This window comes from Suillus subaureus (genome assembly GCF_016647635.1).
Source record: "Suillus subaureus strain MN1 chromosome Unknown BJ212scaffold_26, whole genome shotgun sequence".
NCBI classification, from domain to species: Eukaryota; Fungi; Basidiomycota; class Agaricomycetes; order Boletales; family Suillaceae; genus Suillus; species Suillus subaureus.
This window is the reverse complement of record NW_024538582.1, coordinates 599,040-619,182: the sequence shown is the minus strand read 5'-3', so window position 1 is coordinate 619,182 and position 20,143 is coordinate 599,040. Positions and strand designations below refer to the sequence as shown.

General features: G+C 48.4%; 9 protein-coding genes across 9 annotated transcripts; 7 read left to right on the top strand and 2 right to left on the bottom strand.

The window, feature by feature from the left end:
• Nucleotides 1–418: 418 nt before the first annotated feature.
• BJ212DRAFT_460532 (uncharacterized protein) lies at nucleotides 419–2,087 on the top strand. The gene is made up of 3 exons (XM_041343269.1): nucleotides 419–767; nucleotides 821–998; nucleotides 1,044–2,087. Exons 1-3 carry the CDS (start codon nucleotides 595–597, stop codon nucleotides 1,704–1,706), a joined length of 1,014 nt encoding a protein of 337 aa, XP_041190770.1. The 5' UTR covers nucleotides 419–594; the 3' UTR covers nucleotides 1,707–2,087.
• On the top strand, nucleotides 1,843–2,914 carry BJ212DRAFT_1483225 (uncharacterized protein; the record flags this gene model as incomplete). The annotated part of the gene is made up of 3 exons (XM_041340585.1): nucleotides 1,843–2,109; nucleotides 2,170–2,466; nucleotides 2,528–2,914. 3 exons carry the CDS (start codon nucleotides 1,843–1,845, stop codon nucleotides 2,912–2,914), a joined length of 951 nt encoding a protein of 316 aa, XP_041190769.1.
• An 894-nt stretch (nucleotides 2,915–3,808) lies between these two features.
• Nucleotides 3,809–4,529, bottom strand: BJ212DRAFT_1370916 (uncharacterized protein; the record flags this gene model as incomplete). Its single annotated transcript, XM_041336270.1, has 1 exon — nucleotides 3,809–4,529. Exon 1 carries the CDS (start codon nucleotides 4,511–4,513, stop codon nucleotides 3,809–3,811), a length of 705 nt encoding a protein of 234 aa, XP_041190768.1. The 5' UTR covers nucleotides 4,514–4,529.
• A 956-nt stretch (nucleotides 4,530–5,485) lies between these two features.
• On the top strand, nucleotides 5,486–7,809 carry BJ212DRAFT_1465063 (P-loop containing nucleoside triphosphate hydrolase protein). The gene is made up of 5 exons (XM_041338960.1): nucleotides 5,486–5,784; nucleotides 5,853–6,069; nucleotides 6,119–6,602; nucleotides 6,654–6,809; nucleotides 6,859–7,809. Exons 1-5 carry the CDS (start codon nucleotides 5,749–5,751, stop codon nucleotides 7,631–7,633), a joined length of 1,668 nt encoding a protein of 555 aa, XP_041190767.1. The 5' UTR covers nucleotides 5,486–5,748; the 3' UTR covers nucleotides 7,634–7,809.
• Nucleotides 7,810–8,537: 728 nt separating this feature from the next.
• BJ212DRAFT_1214949 (P-loop containing nucleoside triphosphate hydrolase protein) lies at nucleotides 8,538–9,134 on the top strand (the record flags this gene model as incomplete). The annotated part of the gene is made up of 2 exons (XM_041329291.1): nucleotides 8,538–8,718; nucleotides 8,767–9,134. Coding segments are annotated over 2 exons (549 nt in total), but the record flags the coding sequence as incomplete, so codon positions are not given.
• A 712-nt stretch (nucleotides 9,135–9,846) lies between these two features.
• BJ212DRAFT_1370902 (ATP-utilizing phosphoenolpyruvate carboxykinase) lies at nucleotides 9,847–12,426 on the bottom strand. Its single transcript, XM_041336269.1, has 8 exons — nucleotides 12,368–12,426; nucleotides 12,066–12,183; nucleotides 11,758–12,015; nucleotides 11,624–11,706; nucleotides 11,508–11,573; nucleotides 10,730–11,460; nucleotides 10,594–10,678; nucleotides 9,847–10,541 (listed from the first exon to the last, which is right to left on the bottom strand). Exons 2-8 carry the CDS (start codon nucleotides 12,154–12,156, stop codon nucleotides 10,158–10,160), a joined length of 1,698 nt encoding a protein of 565 aa, XP_041190765.1. The 5' UTR covers nucleotides 12,157–12,183; nucleotides 12,368–12,426; the 3' UTR covers nucleotides 9,847–10,157.
• Nucleotides 12,427–14,155: 1,729 nt separating this feature from the next.
• On the top strand, nucleotides 14,156–15,045 carry BJ212DRAFT_461188 (uncharacterized protein; the record flags this gene model as incomplete). The annotated part of the gene is made up of 2 exons (XM_041343270.1): nucleotides 14,156–14,174; nucleotides 14,234–15,045. A coding segment is annotated over exon 2 (482 nt), but the record flags the coding sequence as incomplete, so codon positions are not given.
• A 93-nt stretch (nucleotides 15,046–15,138) lies between these two features.
• On the top strand, nucleotides 15,139–15,798 carry BJ212DRAFT_1276801 (P-loop containing nucleoside triphosphate hydrolase protein; the record flags this gene model as incomplete). The annotated part of the gene is made up of 2 exons (XM_041331307.1): nucleotides 15,139–15,310; nucleotides 15,368–15,798. Coding segments are annotated over 2 exons (603 nt in total), but the record flags the coding sequence as incomplete, so codon positions are not given.
• Nucleotides 15,799–16,786: 988 nt separating this feature from the next.
• Nucleotides 16,787–19,696, top strand: BJ212DRAFT_1301576 (P-loop containing nucleoside triphosphate hydrolase protein; the record flags this gene model as incomplete). Its single annotated transcript, XM_041333147.1, has 10 exons — nucleotides 16,787–16,995; nucleotides 17,051–17,103; nucleotides 17,156–17,190; nucleotides 17,251–17,285; nucleotides 17,339–17,670; nucleotides 17,883–17,951; nucleotides 18,000–18,297; nucleotides 18,352–18,717; nucleotides 18,771–18,962; nucleotides 19,018–19,696. 10 exons carry the CDS (start codon nucleotides 16,787–16,789, stop codon nucleotides 19,694–19,696), a joined length of 2,268 nt encoding a protein of 755 aa, XP_041190762.1.
• Between the last annotated feature and the right edge of the window lie 447 nt (nucleotides 19,697–20,143).

Below are 20,143 nucleotides of genomic sequence, written 5' to 3'. Positions count from 1 at the left end.
CAGTATACATGGTGACAATATTACTGATATACCGATATCCCACTAGCTATAAAATAATTTGTCGTGTTGCCAACTTGTGCAAGTACGACGTCGTACAATGTTACCGGTGTCACACAGCACGTGACGTAACGTTTCGTGTTAATCTTAATTTTGAGCTTCGAGAAGTCCTGCCACATCTAAGTACTCTTTAACGATGGGTGTCCTTTGGGAGGTAACGCGGTTTTGTTCTTCTCTGAAAGATTGTTTTGATTCAACTGCGCAGGTCGTGAACAAAGCAGGACAATCTTGATCACTATCCAATCTCGCGGTTAAGGAAGGATTTGAGAAGAATCATTCCGGGAAACGCGCGTTTCGTATCGGGATCGACGCCAGTATATGGTATCAACACTGTTCACACAGCAAAGGTGGCGAGAACCCAGAACTCCGCTTGTTGTTCTTTCGTCTATGCTCATTGGCGCGACTACCCTTTTTACCACTCTTTGTTTTTGATGGTGATGAAAGACCCAAGATAAAACGAGGCAGCAAGATGGGGAAATCGGGATCCCACGGCCTTACGTCTGAGATGAAGAGACTGTTGGAAATATTTGGCATGGAATGGAGAACGGTGAAGCGGACGTGATCCGAACACGCTCGACTGCTGATGTTTTTCAGGTTCTCGGTGAAGCAGAAGCCGAACTGGCTCATCTCAATAGATATGGCGTTATAGATGCAGTCTTGACGGATGATGTAGATGCGCTTGTTTTCGGTGCCCTTCGGGTTATGAAAAAGTAAGCCTCGTTGCCTCTGCAATACTAAGTTGCGCATACTTTCTTGCCCATAGTTCAAGTCTAACGCTTTCTGGGAACAAGTCCAATCCCGCATTGGATTCGGAGGGCAAACCCAGCAAACACCATGCTATGATATACACAGCAGAAGCTATTAGGAGACGCCCAGAGGTAGGGCTCACTAGAGGGGGGTTTGTTCTCTCTGCGATGCTTGTGAAAGGAGACTATGGTGATGTACGAAACTTGCATCTACTGAGTTCGCCTGTTTAAAAGATTCAGGGCGTAAGGGATGTTGGCAGAGGTATCGCGCTTGGCTTGGTACGCTGTGGATTCGGCGACGAACTTCTCGAATTATTTCACCGCCGTTCCATCGAAGACATTTGGCCAGCACTTGCACGCTGGCGCTCCAGCGTCAACTTGGAATTGCACACCAACTCCCGGAAACAGCTTCGGCACTCGTACTCGACACTTTCCTTACCGCTAGACTTTCCAAATATGCAGATACTCGAGAATTATATCGGTCCAGTATGCAGTGCCCGGGTAGGAAGCATGGGTGGTGGAAAAATGCGTGACAACGGAGAGCTGAATCTTGCCCGAGCCGCAGCGTTCTGCGAGGAGAAGTTCGGAGAGTGGGGTTACCCAACTGCGATTATAAAGAGGTTCCGAAGCCTGATGTGGGAGGCGGCAATAATGAGGGTTCTCAGGAGAGCTGCGCTTGAAGCTGACAAGAAAGAGAGGACAAAACGTCTCGAGCACGGCGAAAGCTCCGTCATAAAAGGGCCACCGACTCCCTCTCCTGCTGAGGCAGTTGGGACGCCGGCTTACCTCGTGAACAAGTATCTCCCTACGACAGACGTAAACCGTCGTCGTGCGGCGTTTTCCCTTCAACCCTCCTTCGAAGGACATAACTCTCGTAATGGGTCATTGATCACGAAGATTTAAGGAACGCGCCAGCATGTATCCACTGATGGCCTTCTGGAGTACCGTGTTGAAGTGTGTCCTTCACAGTCTGTAGAAATTGCTCAATCAGGTATCAAGGGTAAACGATCCGAGCCCACAGGCCATGCCACTGCTTCGGATGTCAATCAGTAGCTCGCAAGCGCAAGCCACGAAGAGAACTACCAAAAAGTTGCCACCCGATCCGCATAGCAATATGCGTGTTTGGATTCCTGTTTCTATGATTCGACAGGTCGAGCCTTGTCTTGCCATTGACTATGAAGCCAAGCAAGAGAAGAGCATTCACAAAACCCCAGGAAGCGGTGTAGTACAGAGACAAGGGACGGGTAAAGCACAGGCCGAACCAGGCACTGAGGAGAGAAGCGATGCTGGACCTCTCGCTTCCCCGGTCCGAGGAGTCAGAACGCACTGTCAACTGAATCGAGGGGGTGACGGATCAATGAAACAGGGACTTTCCATTTGCGCACTGGGTCTGGATCCTGAAGAAAGTCGTGCTGGTGACGAGCTACGATCGCAAAATCGTCTCGAGGATAACACTCTATCACTCCCTTCTACCTCTATATTTGCTTCTATTTCGGATGCCCATCCGCCCAGCGGATTCTTGTTTTCCATGCCCAACCCTGACGATCCTCTGGAGTTAGAGTTAGAGGATGAGGAGGATGCTAATGGCACGCCCCCCAGCTGGTTCGATCGGCCGTTCAACCAGGTCGTAGGGTTTCATAAGAGGCACTCGCTAGACGACAAGGTCAGACCCGAGGAACAAGCTGGCCCTCCTTGCAAACGCGCTTTCGATCATTCCGAGATAGCTTCACTGTTGGCTCCAAGCGGAGCTGATAAAAAAAACAGAAGGTCGTATTCACCAGCTTCCAAAGAAGAGGAAAGCGCAGTCGACTGCCACTCAATCCCACTTCATCATCCCTCCGAGTCGCAATGTCTCGCATCCTCATGATCAGCCCTGCTTCAATCCCAATGTCTTGGAAGTCTTCAGCGATTCCGAGGAAGATGAAATTTTCCGATCGATATCCGTCTCCATCGGGAAATTTCCGAGGCCCCTGCCCTCTTTGATGGTTATTCCGAAGCACGCCCCCGCCCTTGGTGCGCACGCACCAAAGAGGCAGAGCTATCATCAACCTTCTCGCCAGCAAAATGACCTAATCGTGGACAATGTGGAGATGATGATCGACCTCACCTGATGCTAAACCTGTAAGGCGACAATCCCCCTTCTCATATCGATCACCGCATTGAAAGTTCATTGGATCAAACGTGAAGTTTGACTTCCGTATGATAATTGTCATTTGTAGTAATCACCATCTAGCGATATTTAACGCACACATGTCCACGCAACCCCGCCGATCCTTCTGAATGTGCATTTTACGGTCTCTACGCCTTCATTTCTTCTGACAATCGTTTCTGCGTCGACGTGCGCAACTCTACGTCGACCGGTCAACATTTGCGCCATCTAGTTCTGTTCTCCGTTACCTCGTGTGTCGCTTGACACATCATGCGAAAGGGGGCCACAGTGATACATGTGTGGGTTGCAACATATATCCCGGACTTGTCGAGCTCCGTCTACGCTCCAGTCCCGCCATAGTTTCATAGGTGTTGCAGCTCCAAGACTGGTTGTGATAGGAGCAATAGCAACCTGCTGACGGTTCATGAACAAGTCGTGAAAGAGTCACCACTCACTTATACGAGTGATTCCACTGCGCGGAAGAGAAAATGGTGGATTTCCGCTGAGCTGGCGAGGTAAGAGTGAACGTTCAGGCTCGTGTAGATCGAATGTGCTTGGAGATGGTCCTGCAGAGTCCGCAGTCACGACACAAGTAAATACAACGACTGGCAGCAGGTATCTTATGTTGATACATTATACATGGTCCCTAGTAATCTTTGTCGAATTCACGTTTGTCTACTCATGTGGAGATCCTCAGCCTGCACATTTATATAATGTGGCTTGAGAGACCATCGCACTGAAATACAAGATACAACTGTTTGCAAATACATAGTATGTACCGATCCATAAGGGTGAGACCTGTATTAAATCGACAACAACAGTCTATAATCGTATGAGGCATAAATTCAATGGGAGGTCAACCTACGTCTTGCCTGATCATTTTAGCCAACTGTTTTGCGGTCTCTGAAGATATACCACAACGCTTCGTGAGATGAGGGACAAGATCCTTCCTTCTCACATTCGGACCCCCTGCAAGTAGCTCCTTCAGCTTACGCATCAACGACACGAACAGATTGTCCCCTCCAATCCATGCTTGTTTCTGCTCGTCGGCAGTAAATTTCTTAACAAGGTTGCGGATCGTGATGCGCGATTCTTCATAAAGGAGTTTGTGTCTGCCGTCCAATCTATTTGCGGCGGTGATGCACGCATGACCAGCGACCTGGATCTGATATTTCTCGAAGGTGTTGTGGTTCCTCTCCCACCAATCCTCCATCCTCTTCTCTCTTTCGAGGTTCGTGATCGCAAGAACAATTGGAACCTTCTTCTCGCAGAGAAATTCGTGAAAGAGCCGGTAGTTGCTCTGAAGCGTAGCAGTGACTCTGCCGGCGCGAACGCAGAATAGAAGCAGATCAATGCCGCCTTGTCTATCCAATTCCTTGATGAGCTTATAGGCGTTCTCGACAGACTCGAGGTACTCTTTGATTCCCAGCTGCGGTTCCTCGAGCCCGATGGTATCGAAAACCTTATATGAGTCGCCGCCGAAGCCGATAGTATAGTCTTTCCACTGCATTGTACAGCGTTGCATGTCAGGAGATGTGTTCGCTACTTCTTCGTCCGCCATGAGGTTGATGAGTGAGCTTTTGCCTGCTCCCGTCTCCCCGAATAGTACGATAGTTTTATGCCTGTCCTCGCTTGTTAATATTGAAAAGAAATACGGAACTTCATCTAGAGACCACATGCCTGCTACGAGAGTCATTCAGTGGTCCAGTGGTCATTGAAGCGGTGCCATGCTTGTTCCTACTTATCAATATGAGACAACTACAGTACGAAGAGCATCTGAAGACTACGCACCCTAAAGCCATTTAAGAGGGATGGTCCTGATAGTGCTCAATTGAAGCGTTTGGCCGACACTTAGTGATGTAGTTCTTATAAAGACAGACGCAGACTTGCAGGAGATCACGTTCCTTGTGCCCATCCTTTGAACGCAACCCTGTGGTATTGAAAACAGCACCCGTCAGATTCTCGAACAACTCGAGGCAAACTCGTGTTGGACTTGAGGATTTGATTAGTAACCACCTATTGAAAAAGATAGTGAGTTATGGTTCAGGTTGAAAATGAAAACCAGATCTCACGTTCATAGTCCGAGGACGGCGGACGCGCGCCAGTGATCACGGACGACGCAGAACTTGCAACTACGTCAAAACTACTACGGTATAGGGCTGATTTTTTCAAGTCCCTACATAAGACATATGCGCACTATCCCTGCGGGCCAATGTACGAACATTCCCTTTCTGATTCATCTATGCTCATTAAGTGGCTGCAAGCAGTATGTCGAACATCGGACGGAAGATTGGTAGAGGAACACTTTGGGGAATTATTCTCTCAGATCTAAATCTTGGGCCTCCTGCAGGGATTGCAAACAGACTAAATCATGGATGGCGGCCTGCTACTATCACGTCTCTGGCACCGCTTTCTCAAACTTTGAGGCGCTTCGCGTTTGGATAATTAATATTAATTACCTCATGACCCCCTGCTAAGTACATAATGATATACTAGTCACATATCCAGGAATACACAGCCACTGCGCCTATGTCCAGCTGCTCAGAGCAAGCCCAACGCATACGCAGCATGGCTGTTAGGTTGCTCCAACAGCGTCTGAAACATGCAGTATCATTGCGTCGTGGTCTATTTTCACTGATCTGGCACCTGGACGTCCGACTCCGACGTATCGAACAAACGATTGAACTAATCGGGGGATACTACCTCTAAAACACCAAACGCGTAAGTCAAGACCGCAGTGCCCTTCACTGTTTCTTGTCTTGTCTTGTCTAGACTCTGGATTGAACCATCTCCGCAATGTCGTCCTCTGTTGGTGGAGGACCGTGTATTACTGTAAGTGATAGCTCTGGTTCTTCCTCAGCATAAAGTTGACGCGAAATCATTTTCACATTCCAAACCAGAGTGAGGCTTCACATCACACAGAAGAAACCTGCAATGTGGTCATTTTTGGGGAAACTGGCGCTGGCAAAAGCTCCTTGATCAATTTGGTCACTAAGAAGCACTCGGCGCCGACATCCTGCGACACTACGGGATGTACCATTCAAACCAACGTGTACGACCTCTCGATTGAGTCGATTCAGAGCAATCTTTTGAAGGTGAAGCTTTTTGATACTCCTGGTCAGTGCAAGTTCGCTGCTCTAGGTGACTGTTGCTGAACTAGATTCAGGTCTTGATGAGGGCTCTCAAGGAGCAGTTCCCGATAAAGAAGCCCAACAAGTTTTGAAGAAACTCCTTCGAAGTCTTCGAGATGACCTTCATCTTCTCATGTACTGCGTGCGGGGTGTAAGAGCGAGGAGGGCGCTCTACCGCAACTACAACCTCATCCGCTCCGAAGTGAAGGGGAGAGTTCCAATCGTTCTTGTCGTTACTTGTTTGGAAGATCAAGAACCAGGCATGGAAGACTGGTGGAAGAATAACGAACGAATCATTTCAGACTTCGGGATGACCTTTTCTGGCCACGCATGTATTACCACGATGACTATCCAGGAAGATGCAGGAAATAGGCTCAAGCGACGCCATGACCAATCATACCACGCTGTCTGTCAACTGATTGAGCAGTGTCGCTCGAAAGGGGTTCAACGCCCGCTGTTAGTCGCCGGCGAAAGGCAACATAGCACTATCCGGCAGGTATCTCCTAACGTGGATGCAAGGTACTCATTTTTCAGTTGCTCCTCGTGCCGCATCTTGCCAACTTTAACTAGTAGGAACAATATCGTATTCACTGAGGAGATAATGGCCAGCAATGGCTCACCTGCCAACGTCAGGGAGGTAGCAGCCACGTCCCCTGACCAGCAACGCCATACCCTGCGGCGGAAGGATACCGTCGATGATCTCAAGGTGTTCAATACCACTAAAAGGTGCGTAGTCTTCAAATGCTCTTCATACTGTATCGATAAGCGAGAATAGGCCTAGAATTATCGTAGTCTTTGGGGATACTGGAGCAGGCAAAAGCTCGCTCATCAACCTCATGGCGGGTAAAGAAGTAGCGAACACATCTCCCGACACGAAACGTTGTACGATGCAGTGGAAAGAGTACACCGTCAGCTTTGGCGGCGAGCTTTACAAGGCCTTCGATACTAGCGGACTCGATGACCCGCAGCTGGGAATCAAAGAGTACCTCGAGTCTGTCGAGAACGCCCATCGGCTCATCAAGGAATTGGATAGACGAGGCGGAATTGACCTGCTTCTATTCTGCGTTCGCGCCGGCAGAGTCACTGCCACGCTTCAGGGCAACTACCGGCTCTTTCACGAATTTCTCTGCGAGAAGAAGGTTCCAATTATTCTTGCGATCACGAACCTCGAAAGAGAGCAGAGAATGGAAGACTGGTGGGTGAGAAACCACAGCACCTTCAAGAAATATCAGATCCAGGTCGCTGGTCATGCGTGCATCACCGCCGCAAATAGATTGGACGCCAGACATAGAGTCCTTTATGAAGAATCACGCATCACAATCCGCAACCTTGTTGAAGAATTTACTGCCGACGGGCAGAAGCAAGCATGGATGGGAGGGCACAACCTGTTCGTGTCTTTGATGCGTAAGCTGAAGGAGTTACTTGTAGGAAGTTTGCATGTGAAAACGAAGGATCTTGTCCCTCATCTCACGAAGCGTTGTGGTATGTCTCGAGAAGTTGCAAAACAGTTGGTCGACATGATAAAGCAAGGCGTAGTAACAACTACTTGACTTTCCCTCTTCGATAACTCAATTTCGCTTACTTTACTGTGGGTAGTAGATCCAATGAATTGTATGAGGACCTTGCGTAGTACGTACCAACCTTCCCTTGATCGAGTCTAGTAACTAAGACGAATGAATGAATTTCGTCTGGCCATCTCCTCACGTGCGACTCAAGAAAGTCAGACACATTTCTTTCCACATGCAGCGAGCCCTGTTTCCATTCAACCCACACAGGATCAACCATGCGTTGATCCGCACCGTCTGTTCCAAACTACCTCAGGGCCCGGCACGCGTGAAAGTACCGTCAAAATGTTGAATACAACTTGCACTTGTCGACATATCCTCACGAACTTCGCTTTCAGCAGGCTTAAGCATTGACCTGGGAGGGTTCGGTCTTTCAGAATCCAGGCCAGGGCCCCAAATCCGCCATCGTTCTAAATTTACCTGTATGCCAGTCTTTCAAACTCGACAAGCTAGCTCCAGTTCCGAGCGCATGTACGAAGCCAGTGCATAATCAACATGCTGCAACAGGTTACATTCTAACATGCCGCTTGATGCTAGCTTGATCACATCCATGGAACGGCATGGAACATCCAACATGCTGAACACATGCGTCGTGATCGATATTCAAATTTTGGGGCTCGAAATGACGACCCTCTGACGAACATGGATATTTTACATGAGGGCATTAGGCTAGAGACTCTCAAAAAACCGAACACGCTGGCAAGTCGAGACTGCCTCTCACTATTCCTTGTTCCAATCTGACCATGTCTTTATCTACTGAGAGACGACCATCTACTGTAAGTAATGTTTGGCTCTTCCTCAGCACACAACTGACTTGATTGCTGATCAGAGTCTTGATGGTACCAACGATATTCAAGCTGGAGAAGTTTTACATCGCACGGAAACATGCAATATTGTCATTTTTGGAGAAACGGGAGCTGGTAAAAGTTCCTTGGTCAATTTGATCACTGGGACGCAATCGGCGCCGACGTCCTCCGACGCCATGGGATGTACCACTAAAACGAACGTGTACAAGCATGACATCGTAAGTCATAACAAGACCTTGAAGGTAAAGCTGTTTGATACGGCTGGTAAGTGCAGTTAGCCGCTCTTGGTAGGTGTCACTGACTTCGTTGCAGGTCTTGATGAGGGCTCTGAGGGAACGGTCCCCAATAAGGAAGCTCAGAACTTTTTGAAGAAGCTCCTTCAAACCCTTATGGAGCAGGACGGCATTCATCTCCTCGTGTACTGCGTGCAGGGCACGAGAGAGAGCAGGGCGCTCCACCGGAACTACATGTCATTCTATTCCAAAGTTAAGGAAAAAGTTCCAATCGTCATTGTCGTTACGCGTTTGGAAAACCAAGACCCAGACATGGAGCAATGGTGGAGGAAAAACGAGCAATCCATCTCAAACCTCAATATGACCTTCGCTGGCCACGCATGTGTCACCACAGTGACCATCGACGAAAATGACAGTGACAAGCTCAAACGGCGTCGTGAACAGTCATATCATACCCTCTGCGACCTTATCGAGCAGCATCGCTTGCCTAACGAGAAAGGCGTTCGCGATGTCGAATGGGCATGCGATGACCATGAAAGGGATCACCCGCGAAGCGTAATCGTCTGCGACTCTGCTGTCTCAGCCCCCCTGAATATCTGCAACATCGCGGGTGTCATTAATGGCGCGTGGGTGAGGTCCATGGTAGTTATACGCGGGCATTACTACATGTTCCAGCGTGTGACTGCACCTTATCCACCCGCAAAACGGTCAAAAGGAGGCGTTGGTTTCGAACCTTGCTTGTTGATTTTTTACGCGAACAAGGACGAGTCTGTCAGTACGCAGAGAATGGAGGTGCAGAAGTTTCGGAAGGTCTACGCGAAATCCAGGGTCAGCTTAGTTGTCGTGGTTTGTGGCTGCGACAATGATGAAGATGCGAAAGGATGGTGGGAGAGGTCAAATGACACTGGTATGGACCCATTGTTAGCGTCATCCATTACTTTCACGTACTTACCTCGAGATGCGTCGGAACATTCTGAGAGTGCTCAAGAAGCACTCCAAAAGTTGATTTGGGAGCTGTCTCGTTCTGGAGAGCCTCGTAGTTCGGTGGTCCGAGACCTTCTCAATCGCGTGTGGGGGTATATAGCGAGAGTCAACTAACATAATTTTTCAAAGGTCTACGGTTACGAATATATATGATGATTAGTTCAGATAGCGAGCGATTCAGCCTTTTGAGTGGTCATTGCATATTAAGTTTCGAGTCGGCCCATATCAAACCCTGAATTCGTTCAATTTCCTTAAATTTTTGAGAGTGGGAGACTCAGCAACAAGTTGTAAGAGATGGAGCACTGCTGCACAGGTCTTCTAAAAGCAAAAACATAGCAATCGGCCCTCAGCGCTCCGGCAGGCGCACCGGAGCAGTGGGTTTCAAGTTTGCGCCTTGACACGTGCGGGTGGACGCCGATCCGAGGTCATCACAAGATTATATGTTGTGGAAATTATAAATAAGGAGAGAAAAGCAACTCTAAGTCTCTAATCCACCCGCGGACCTGCCAACCTCACGCTTTCTTGCACATCGCTTTCGTACAACTTGAACGCCTTTTGGAACATGCCCGCGAGCTTGCGAACCTCACGTTCAAAAGCCTCCTTATCTGCCCAGGCGAGACGCGGGTTGAGCACTTCGCGTGGAACACCCTCTACCGCGGTAGGAATCTGGAGCCCAAAGCCGCCAAAGGTCTCATACTCGCTATCGAGAAGCTCCCCGGAGTGTACGGCATCGACAATGCGGCGGGTGTACTTAAGTGGGCAACGCTTGCCCGTACCGAATTTGCCACCTGTCCAGCCGGTGTTGATTAACCAGCAGGACACGTTGTGTTTGGACATGCGCTCTGCTAGCATTTCTGCATAGCGTCCAGGCTGATCCAGCAAGGCTTAGCTCAGGAATCCTTAGGAGGAGATGAAAACTCACGTGTAACACGATGAAAGGTGCGCTATAGCAGGTCGAGAATGTTGGGATAGGCTCGAGGACACCATCCTCCGTGCCAGGCGTTTTCCTTCGAGCGCGATTTAACGAGTGGTGCCGAAAGGAACAAAAATGCACTTACGAGGTGTAACCAGCAAGGAAATGGTAGCTTGCTTGATCTGGGGAAAGTTTACTTACAGGGGGAAGAACACCGAACGCGTCGCATGTCAACATGATGATGTTGCTCGGTTGTCTGTCCACCATACATGGGATCTTGGCGTTTGGAATGTATTCAATTGGGTATGCGCAGCGTGTGTTCTCCGTGATGCCAACATCATCATAATCCGGCATGCGCGATAAAGGGTTGTATACGACGTTCTCCAGAATAGAGCCGAAACGAATGGCGTTGAATATCTCCGGCTCTTTCTCGCTCGAGAGGTTGATGCACTTGGCATAGCATCCTCCCTCGATGTTGAACACTCCAGTGTCCGACCACACATGTTCATCATCACCGATGAGAAGGCGGTTTGGATCGGCGGAGAGTGTAGTTTTTCCAGTTCCAGAAAGACCGAAGAATAGGGTAACATCACCCTTCTCCATCCCGACATTGGCAGACGAGTGGAGGGAGAGCTGACCAAACTTCACAGGTTGAAGATAGTGCATGACGGAAAAGACTCCTTTCTTCATCTCGCCGGCGTACTCAGTGCCGAGGATAACCATTTCCATGCGCTTGAAGTTGATTTCCACCGACGTGGTGGAGGACATGCCCTTGGTAAAGCGATTTGCAGGGAATTGACCAGCATTGTAGATAATGAAATCGGGCTCGCCAAAACTTGCGAGCTCTTCTTCGGTCGGGCGGATCAACATGTTGTTCTACCAGGTTGTCAGGAAAGGAAATACATTTGATTGTGGTTACATACCATAAAGAGAGCATGATATGCACGGGCACAAATGACCCGGACCTTGATACGGTATTTGGGATCCCACTAAAAACAGTGAGTGCTGCAAGCTAATGCAGTTGGAACACGGGACTTACACCAGCAAAACCATCGAAGACGTAGACATTGTCGCGTGTATTCAAATAGTCGATAGCACGCTCACGGTTGATCTCAAATGTGTCTAGAAACAATTGCTGAGACACAGGACCGATGTGCAACGGAGTAAACTCACGCTCATCCATCTTGATATTCACAGAGCCCCACCATATATCATCCTTACTTGTCTCCTCATAGACGATTCGCTTGTCTTTAGGACTTCTACCAGTCTTCTTACCAGAAAAGTTGATGAGGGCGCCAGAGGAGGAGATAATTGCGCCTTCATTGCGGATAGCATCTTCGTAAAGCTGGGCAACAGGTGCGTTGCGCTTTAGTTGGATCCTGTCCATGTCAAACCCTGCCTGCGAGAAATACTCGAGGTCGCGGCCGATGACTGTTTGAAACATTTAGTAGATAGGAGATATAAAATTGGGGAGCACTGACGGTTACTATGGAATTCATTGTCAAAAGCTTGAGCATAATTTTTGTGCAAGATGTGAGGTGTAACGTAGGGTGTCTGGTGAGGATGAACCATTGTGGTGAATGAATACGAAGGAGTCTGCTGAACTAGTTGGTCAATAAATATTTTAAAAGGTGTAAAGTCAAGACAATAAAACAATCATAATGATGATGATGATGATCCGTGCAAGATCCGTGGTGGCGAAGCCCGGAGCCCGCCTGTTTGGGTACCCCGCATGCGATGACTTATGCGGCTAGCATTAACGGCAACAGTGACGAGCACTTACTCTACGATGTGAATCACAATAATGATCGCGAATAAGAAGATGGCGGTTGAAACGGTATGCGAAACCCGAGTTTTTGGAGGGCTTTATACCAACGACGAGCCATTGCCGGAACATCCCATAATCTCCCGATGGCGACTCTACTAATTAGAGCCCCTTTCGGTCCTCGATTTTCTACCTCTTTTGTGCCTCGTTTAGTCTGGTTTCTAGTGATAAACATCATTTCCCGCTTGGCAACTTGTTCAGCACCAATCATCTAACCTCCTTGGAGTACGCCCCCAATAGTTCAATGCTCCGGTTCACTCCGGGCGATACGTACGACGGGACACCGCCTGAAACCGCCGGAACAAGTAGGGACCAGGGTCAATATCGATTGGACTGATTTTATCACGAAGTGGAAGAGAAGGCAAGTATGTATGTATGTCGCGGTGGTAGCTTGAGGTAAGAGGTGCGAGATTTGCCAGCACACTTATCATTGAGATTTTGGCCACGAACTTCAGGGAAAATTCTTCCAAACCTCTTGAAAAGCCCAGCCTTTCAGGTAGTGATATTCCCGGCTACTGTCTCGCGGGTTTGTTCAGAGTTGGTGATCTTCATAAATATGTTATCCAAAGGTCCGTCCGCTTTTCTCGATGTCCGCATACACTGATAATAATACATATATTGCTTCCTCAGGATCAAACGCTCCGTCTTTCCAGTACCTTAGGTAGACGCACCTGGCCCAGTCCGATAGATCATAGAACTTGGCCCAGTGGCACATGCACTGATCCACGTGATCCACGTCTTTCATTTCCGATGCACACAAAGTTCACATACTTCGAGAGCGGACTGACTATCATCCGTGTTATCAGTACAAAAGGAGGCCACATTGTTGCGCTCATCATTTTTCACCCGGCCTTCGAAAATATCTCTCTTGCGCATAGCGGGAAATTCTACGACGATGTAGACCCCATGTTTCACTCCCACTCGCAAAATCGACGCAAATGTCGTGGCTGATTAAGTCCGCTGTCTCACCCCAATGTCCTGTATTCGCACAGTGATTCGTCCCAGGGCAAGATTATCTTATCCTCACAGTCTTGTAGGATATGATTTAGTATGCATATAATTCCTTCATGCAAAGTTGAGGTCCACAATAATGTCCTTCGCGTTCATCAGAGAAGCGTGTCTTGCGCCGAGATTGCGCGATCCGCAAAGCAAGCGACCAAAATTGAGGAAGCTTAACAGGAGCTATCGGATGTGTTGGATTGAGGTGAGTAAGAATCTGCTTAAACCAAAGAAGTCTCCGATCCTCTCTTTACTGACTTCGCGTGATTTCCTCCAAAAGTAGCTGGTTATGTACCCTTGAAGACATTCCTTCTTTCGTTCACATTTTATTTAATATCTGGGTCGGCTGTTGCCACAAAGCTTATGATGCGCTGGCCTCGTCAACTCAGGTGGTCGTTGTGGGTGACGTGGTATACACCGTGCGAGCCAAGGTAGTTATGAACTAGAGGGACTGTTGAATTGGTGGATACAACCGCCGGATGTTTAAGTAATTGGCTCGCACTTTCAGTCGGGGTCAAGGTGCTGCAACCCTTGTCACGACTAGGGCCAGGGCATTAGATTGCAAGATCTAGCAAACACCTGAGCCCTCGATCTCAAAACGTGGTGAGCATTGACATATTCGTCTGAACCTCGCAGTTCGCCGCAATCTAGATCTCAAGTGTAGTGCAAAGATGGACCATCATCGATTCCACTATGTTTCGCATATATATACCCGTTTGTCAAATATCTCGCTCATCACACAGCGTGGAATCGACATAGCACTCAGGTGTGGATACCGCTATGTCCAAGGATCGAATATCACTGACTACAGAGACGTTCCTATAGTCTAATATAATATGGCGAATATCGTGATCTTTGGAGAAACAGGAGCGGGCAAAAGTTCTGCCATCAACCTGATGTCCGGCCGACAGATTGCGCACATATCGCTCGACTCTCACCGCTTGTACTCTGCATTGGACGGAGTATCCAATAACCTTCGAAAATGGGACTCGATACAAGGTGTTTGATACGGTCGGCCTCGAGGAACCCCGTCTACAAACCGGAGACTATCTCACTGCAATTTCAAACGCATATAGCCTCATCAACACCTTGAAAGAACGTGGAGGTGTTAACCTCTTGCTCTTCTGTGTCCGCGGAGGTAGAGTGACAGCAACCATGCAGAGCAACTATAGGTTGTTCTTTGAATTTCTCTGCGAGGAAAAAGTCCCGCTCGTGCTGGTCGTCACAAACCTCGAAAGAGAGATAAATATGGAAGATTGGTACACGCGGAATGTGGGCCACTTGGAGAAATACGGCATTAGGTCCGTGGGACATGCATGCATAACTGCGGCGAATCTACTCGACGGGAGGCATAGAGACAAGTATCAGGAGTCGCGTGGCATACTCCGTGGAGTGATTGAAGCTCACTGTAACGATTTCATGGAAGGGTGGACTGGCGGGCAAGGATGGCTTGCTTCATCCATCAGCAAACTCGTGGAATATGTCGCTGGGCGTCCCAAGAAGACAGATATCATTGGAGTTCTAACAAAACGATGCGGGATGACCAAAGAAGTGGCTCATCAGGTGGCGCAGCAGATCAGAGGCGAAAACCTACCGCAAACGACGATTGAGAATTACGGTAACCCGCCAGTCCCTTCGGATGTAAGAAATACAAGTCCACAACAGGTTCGTGCACTGTGAAATCGGTCAACAGATGGTTGATACCTCTATAGGGATATGAAGGTCGACCGCGTAACGTAGTGCTCTGGGGGGACAGTGGAGTGGGCAAAAGCTCACTCATAAACCTCATTATGGGCCGTGACGTAGCGGAAACATCTCCTGACGCCCTGTCATGTACTGTTACACATGCTGCATATGATGTGACGATCAGCGGGCAATGCTTCAGGCTGTGGGATACGGCAGGTAGGCGTTCTTTCACTGAGGTTTGGGGACAGAGCAGATCGATAACCATGTCGTTAGGGTTAAACGAGGGCTCCGAGGGCAGAGTTCCTGCGGCTGCAGCTACAAGGAGGTTGGCTCTATTCCTCAGTGGCCTGAACAGGGCAGATGGTGTCCATCTCCTTATGTATTGCGTGCGCGGAACGCGAGCCGCAAAAGCTCTGCGAACCAACTACCAGACCTTCTCATCAGCCATCGGTGACAGCAAAGTGCCCATCGTTATCGTGGCGACGTGCCTGGAAGACTGGCGTCCAGTGATGACAGAGTGGTGGAATCAGAACAAGGACCAGCTTGCGAAATATGGGATGCATTTCCCTGGATATGCTTGTGTCACCACTCTGCCTGGTGGACGCGCGGAATCCCAGGATTTACGACAACGTCGTGCACAGTCCTACGAAGACGTTTGCAAACTCATTTTAGACCATTGTTCGCAGGCCCCTCACAAAAATTAGGGCCCTGCAGGTATCAACGAAACGACGATATATCGTAGTTCCTCGCGATTCTACTCAGAAATTGGCTTTTTTGTGGGAAGATCAGGGGGCGTGGTACTGTACGTAGAGATATGGACTTACTTCGGCGTAATCTGCGTGTGACAAACTGAACCTTAACTCCAAAGACAGGTGTGACATGTGACACCTCAGAATCGTTTGGTGGTCGTTTTTCACTAATGCTATTGAAGTTGCCAATGAAGGAAGAGATTGATTTCTCGTCACGGTAAGCTTGCAGTACACAGTGAATCCTCAGTACAAAAACGATGGACCCTTCGAAATTAATATCACTTTTACAATGCTGGCTCAGTGTGACAGTCACTTTGGACGTGTGACAGTGTAACGAGTTAAGGTAGCCAACATGCCATCTCAATTCTCGACTCTCTAGCTCACTTTCGAAGCCAACCTCCTGCGACACAGCATGCGCTTTTTCCCTGTTCACAGCACAGCTGTTTCCCAAAAACATATTTTTCTGAGGCATCCGTGACTGTCTGAGTATCTTAATGGATCTAAGTACCAAAGCCCATCATGATTGAGTCATACAATGACTCGTGTATGTGATAACAGCTTTATCTCCTGCACGTGTCCATCTTCTGGTGATTCTGTACACGTACTTGCGCGTGTGGACAGGCTCTGGTATGAAATCTAATAACGCCAGAACAAAAAGATTTGCTGAAAAGGTCATCGCAGATCTTCTGTGATTGGTTGTGACATATTACTTTGCGTAGGAATCGCCCGCGATACACAACAACGTGTCGCTAACAGCTGTGTATGCGGACATCTGAAGGCGTTTTCTCCTCTCATCATGCCGTGGATTACGACTTCAAGCTGCGGTCGTGATGCACTGTACGTTGACACACGCGTCCAAGAAGCCTTTGAAGCGAAAGCCGGCGCATAAAAACAGAGGTCATTCTGAGGTTGTGTCCAATACGCCTCTAGCATCCAATCTACCATGGATTTACTTCGCAATCGACGCAAACAAGCAGCCTCAACGGAGCCCTCGATCGAGCCCTCTATTGATGTAACCGTGACGTCTCTCCCTTCCCTCTCTGGTTCCGCGAGCCCTCCGGAGCCATGGGAGGAAGTGGACATATCATCTTCCGACTATGCCCGCAGGCGCAGGGAGCTTATGGAGATGATGGTTGACCTCCGATCCATGGGGTGAATGATTATGGATCTGACTGTACCTGCGGATCGCTCACGCTATCTCTTGCAGTGCTGACTCGTTGATCGCATTACCATCCGTAGTCGTAATTGGTGGCCAATCCGGTTTGTGGTCACCTCCCTTTGCACCCACAGCTATACTCAACTGAAATTTCAGCGGGCAAAAGTTCACTCGTCGAGGCCGTCAGTGGGGTACGTCGGCAGATAGCTTGTTATTTTATCCCTTGATTCATTTTTTTCTTTATGATAAAGATCAATGTCCCGAGAGATAGCGGAACGTGTACAAGGTGACCCTAATAACTACTAGCTATTGGGGGTATGCTCATACTACTATTTACAGATGCCCTATGGAATGTAACATGTCTAGTCATGCCACATCGTGGTCCTGCACTATCACTCTACGTTTCGGTTTCGATAGTAATGGCCTAGACCTCCAAAAGCCTACTAATGTGCAATTTGGCCGAACGATCACTGATAGAAGTGAATTCGAAGTTTGGCTGCGTCGTGCTCAGGCAGCCATTTTGAACCCAAACGTTCCTTCTTCGACTTTCCACACAAAGACCATCGAAGAACTCAGGAACATAAAAAATACATTAAAGTTCTCCCGCAACGTGGTGTGCGTCTCGATTGAAGATCCCGATGCGACTGACCTGTCATTCTATGACCTACCTGGTGAGTAGATGCTCATCTGGATTGAGACGACGTATCTGATGGGCAATGAAGGTCTAATACAAAACGAAGAAGCCGAAGTCGTCGCCTTGGTGAAATGTTTGGCAGAATATTATATCGAGAAAAAAAACACTATCATATTGACTACGATCCCATGAGTGGTACGTGCATGAACTGCAAAGTTATTTCTACTGGATTGATGGGCGCAATGCCAGATGATATGGAAAATCAACAATCCATGAGTCTTGCCAGGGCCGCAGACCCCAATGGAAAGCGAACAATTGGTAAGTCATCCATACTGCAGGATGAATAAATGACTTAAAGTTCTTCAGGCGTACTTACGAAGCCCGACACGCTCGGTACTGGAGCTATCAACCAGCGTCGCAAATGGATAGAAATCATTGAAGGTCGTTCGGAGGAGCACACACTAAGACATGGTTTTTACTGTGTGCGTCTTCCCGATGATGCCGAACGTGCACAACGCCTGTCTCGTGCTGAATCGCAAAGGCGTGCTGCTGAATATTTCGACACGACGTCGCCCTGGAAAGATGTGATCGACCGTCGTCGGTTCGGAATTCCGGGCTTTGTCTCCGATATAAGCCAACTGCTCATTCGATTGATCGAGGAAGCGTGCGTTGACCTTGTTCTAGCTGATTCGCTATAAAGCATTTACATTGTTTATAGTTTGCCGCGTCTCAGAGAAGATGTCGACGCGCTCCTCGCCAAATGTACCAAGGACTTCGATGAACTGCCCCCACCACTTGAAAACGACCCACAAATTGAGGTTTTGGGACGAATGAATGCGTTCTGCGATGACTTCAAGAGCTTTGCGAATGGTAGTCACGAAGATAAACGTCTTGCGCAGCGGAATCGTGCTCTCTATGCTATTTTCAAGAGGGATATACGCGGCACCGCTCCTGACTTTAGGCCTTTCAATGATCCGGAAGACTATGTTCCACTGGACGATACTGAAGAGAATATGACTCTTACTGAGCGAGACCCAGGCGTGAAAATGATGGGCATATATGATATCCGCAAGGCCATCCAAGAGTTTGTTTTCGTATTTTGTTGCAGTTGGGCGGCAAGCTTAACCATTCATCAAGGGCAATTGGATGGGAGCTTCCGAACAACGTGCCATATCAGGCAAAGGCAAACCTCATTGCTCAATTCACCAAACTTTGGGTTACTCCGTCTGAGCGCTGTCTTGTTGGTGTCAATAATGTACTTGATCAAGTCATCGACGCACTCATAAGCACCCATTTTGGACGCTTCAAAGTTCTTGAGGAATACTTTGGGTAAGCGTTGACTCCTCACTATCATTGCCCGGGCTCAAGTTGTCTTTGAAATTAGCAATTTGATTCGAATCCAAGTTGACATCTGCAAGGCGCGTGCCCGAGGCGCTGTCAAAACAGCCTTGGATCTGGAAACCACTACTCCGCACTATACTCAGAACACGCACTATCTTCAAACACTCCGTGAAAAATGGTTGGGTCATTATAAGAGAGTTCGAAGTAGACCTTCTATGTACAGGGCTCCCATCCGTCACATTGAGGAGGTCGTGGAACCCATGGTATCGAAACCCCGTTTGACCAATATCCCCAATCGTTCAACTTCCCCAAGTCCTGATATCGATTCCCCACCTCCGTTCAAGGAATTTATGTACAATGGGTCTTCTATGACTGGTCTTGTCAAGAGTCCTGGGAAGCCTAATGGTCCCAAGTTGGAGACTCCCGAGGCCAAAGCTTTGAGGGCTCTTGCAGAAGCGGGGTATGCGGGTCTTCGAGTTTCAGATCTTGCACGGTTGTTACCTCCCGACTCATTTGAGGAAGAGCTGGTTGTGATGGCTGACGTTCGAGCCTATTATCACGTTGCCTACAAGGCGAGTCTCACTCATCATCTCCGTTTCAACGCGCTTATCACCTCGAGCAGCGCATCATTGACCATATTCCTTTCACGATCGAGCATGCTCTCCATCATGCCCTGGCAAAACAACTTTCTACAGAGCCTTCTCACGAGCTTGCTGAGCTGATACGACATCTGGGCCCAACTTCTCTGAGCGTATGAAGAGTTAGTTAGCGAAGATGCTTCCATCGCTCAGAAGCGCCTAATGCTCTCGACAAGAAAAGAACGCCTATTGAACATTCGCCGGAGACTCATGACCTTCAGCAATAGTATTTGATCACTGTGAGGCGTCAGCGGCGTATGTTCGTTTTTGGACTTTACCATGTAGATATTCTTTACCTCCTGTCTGTGATTGGCTGTGTTGTTGCTGCTGTATTGTACTGTTATGTGCTCGAGCGTTGTTACATTTCATACTAAGAGTCTGATTCTTTGCTCATTTCGGTGCATTGCTGCCTACAACTCATGATAGCAAGAAGGGTCTCTGAGGTATGTGCATCGACTGGATTCGTGAAGCTCCGAAGAGTCGGTAAGGCAGGAGTACGCAGTACACATGAAGTCCGGTCATTATTACATA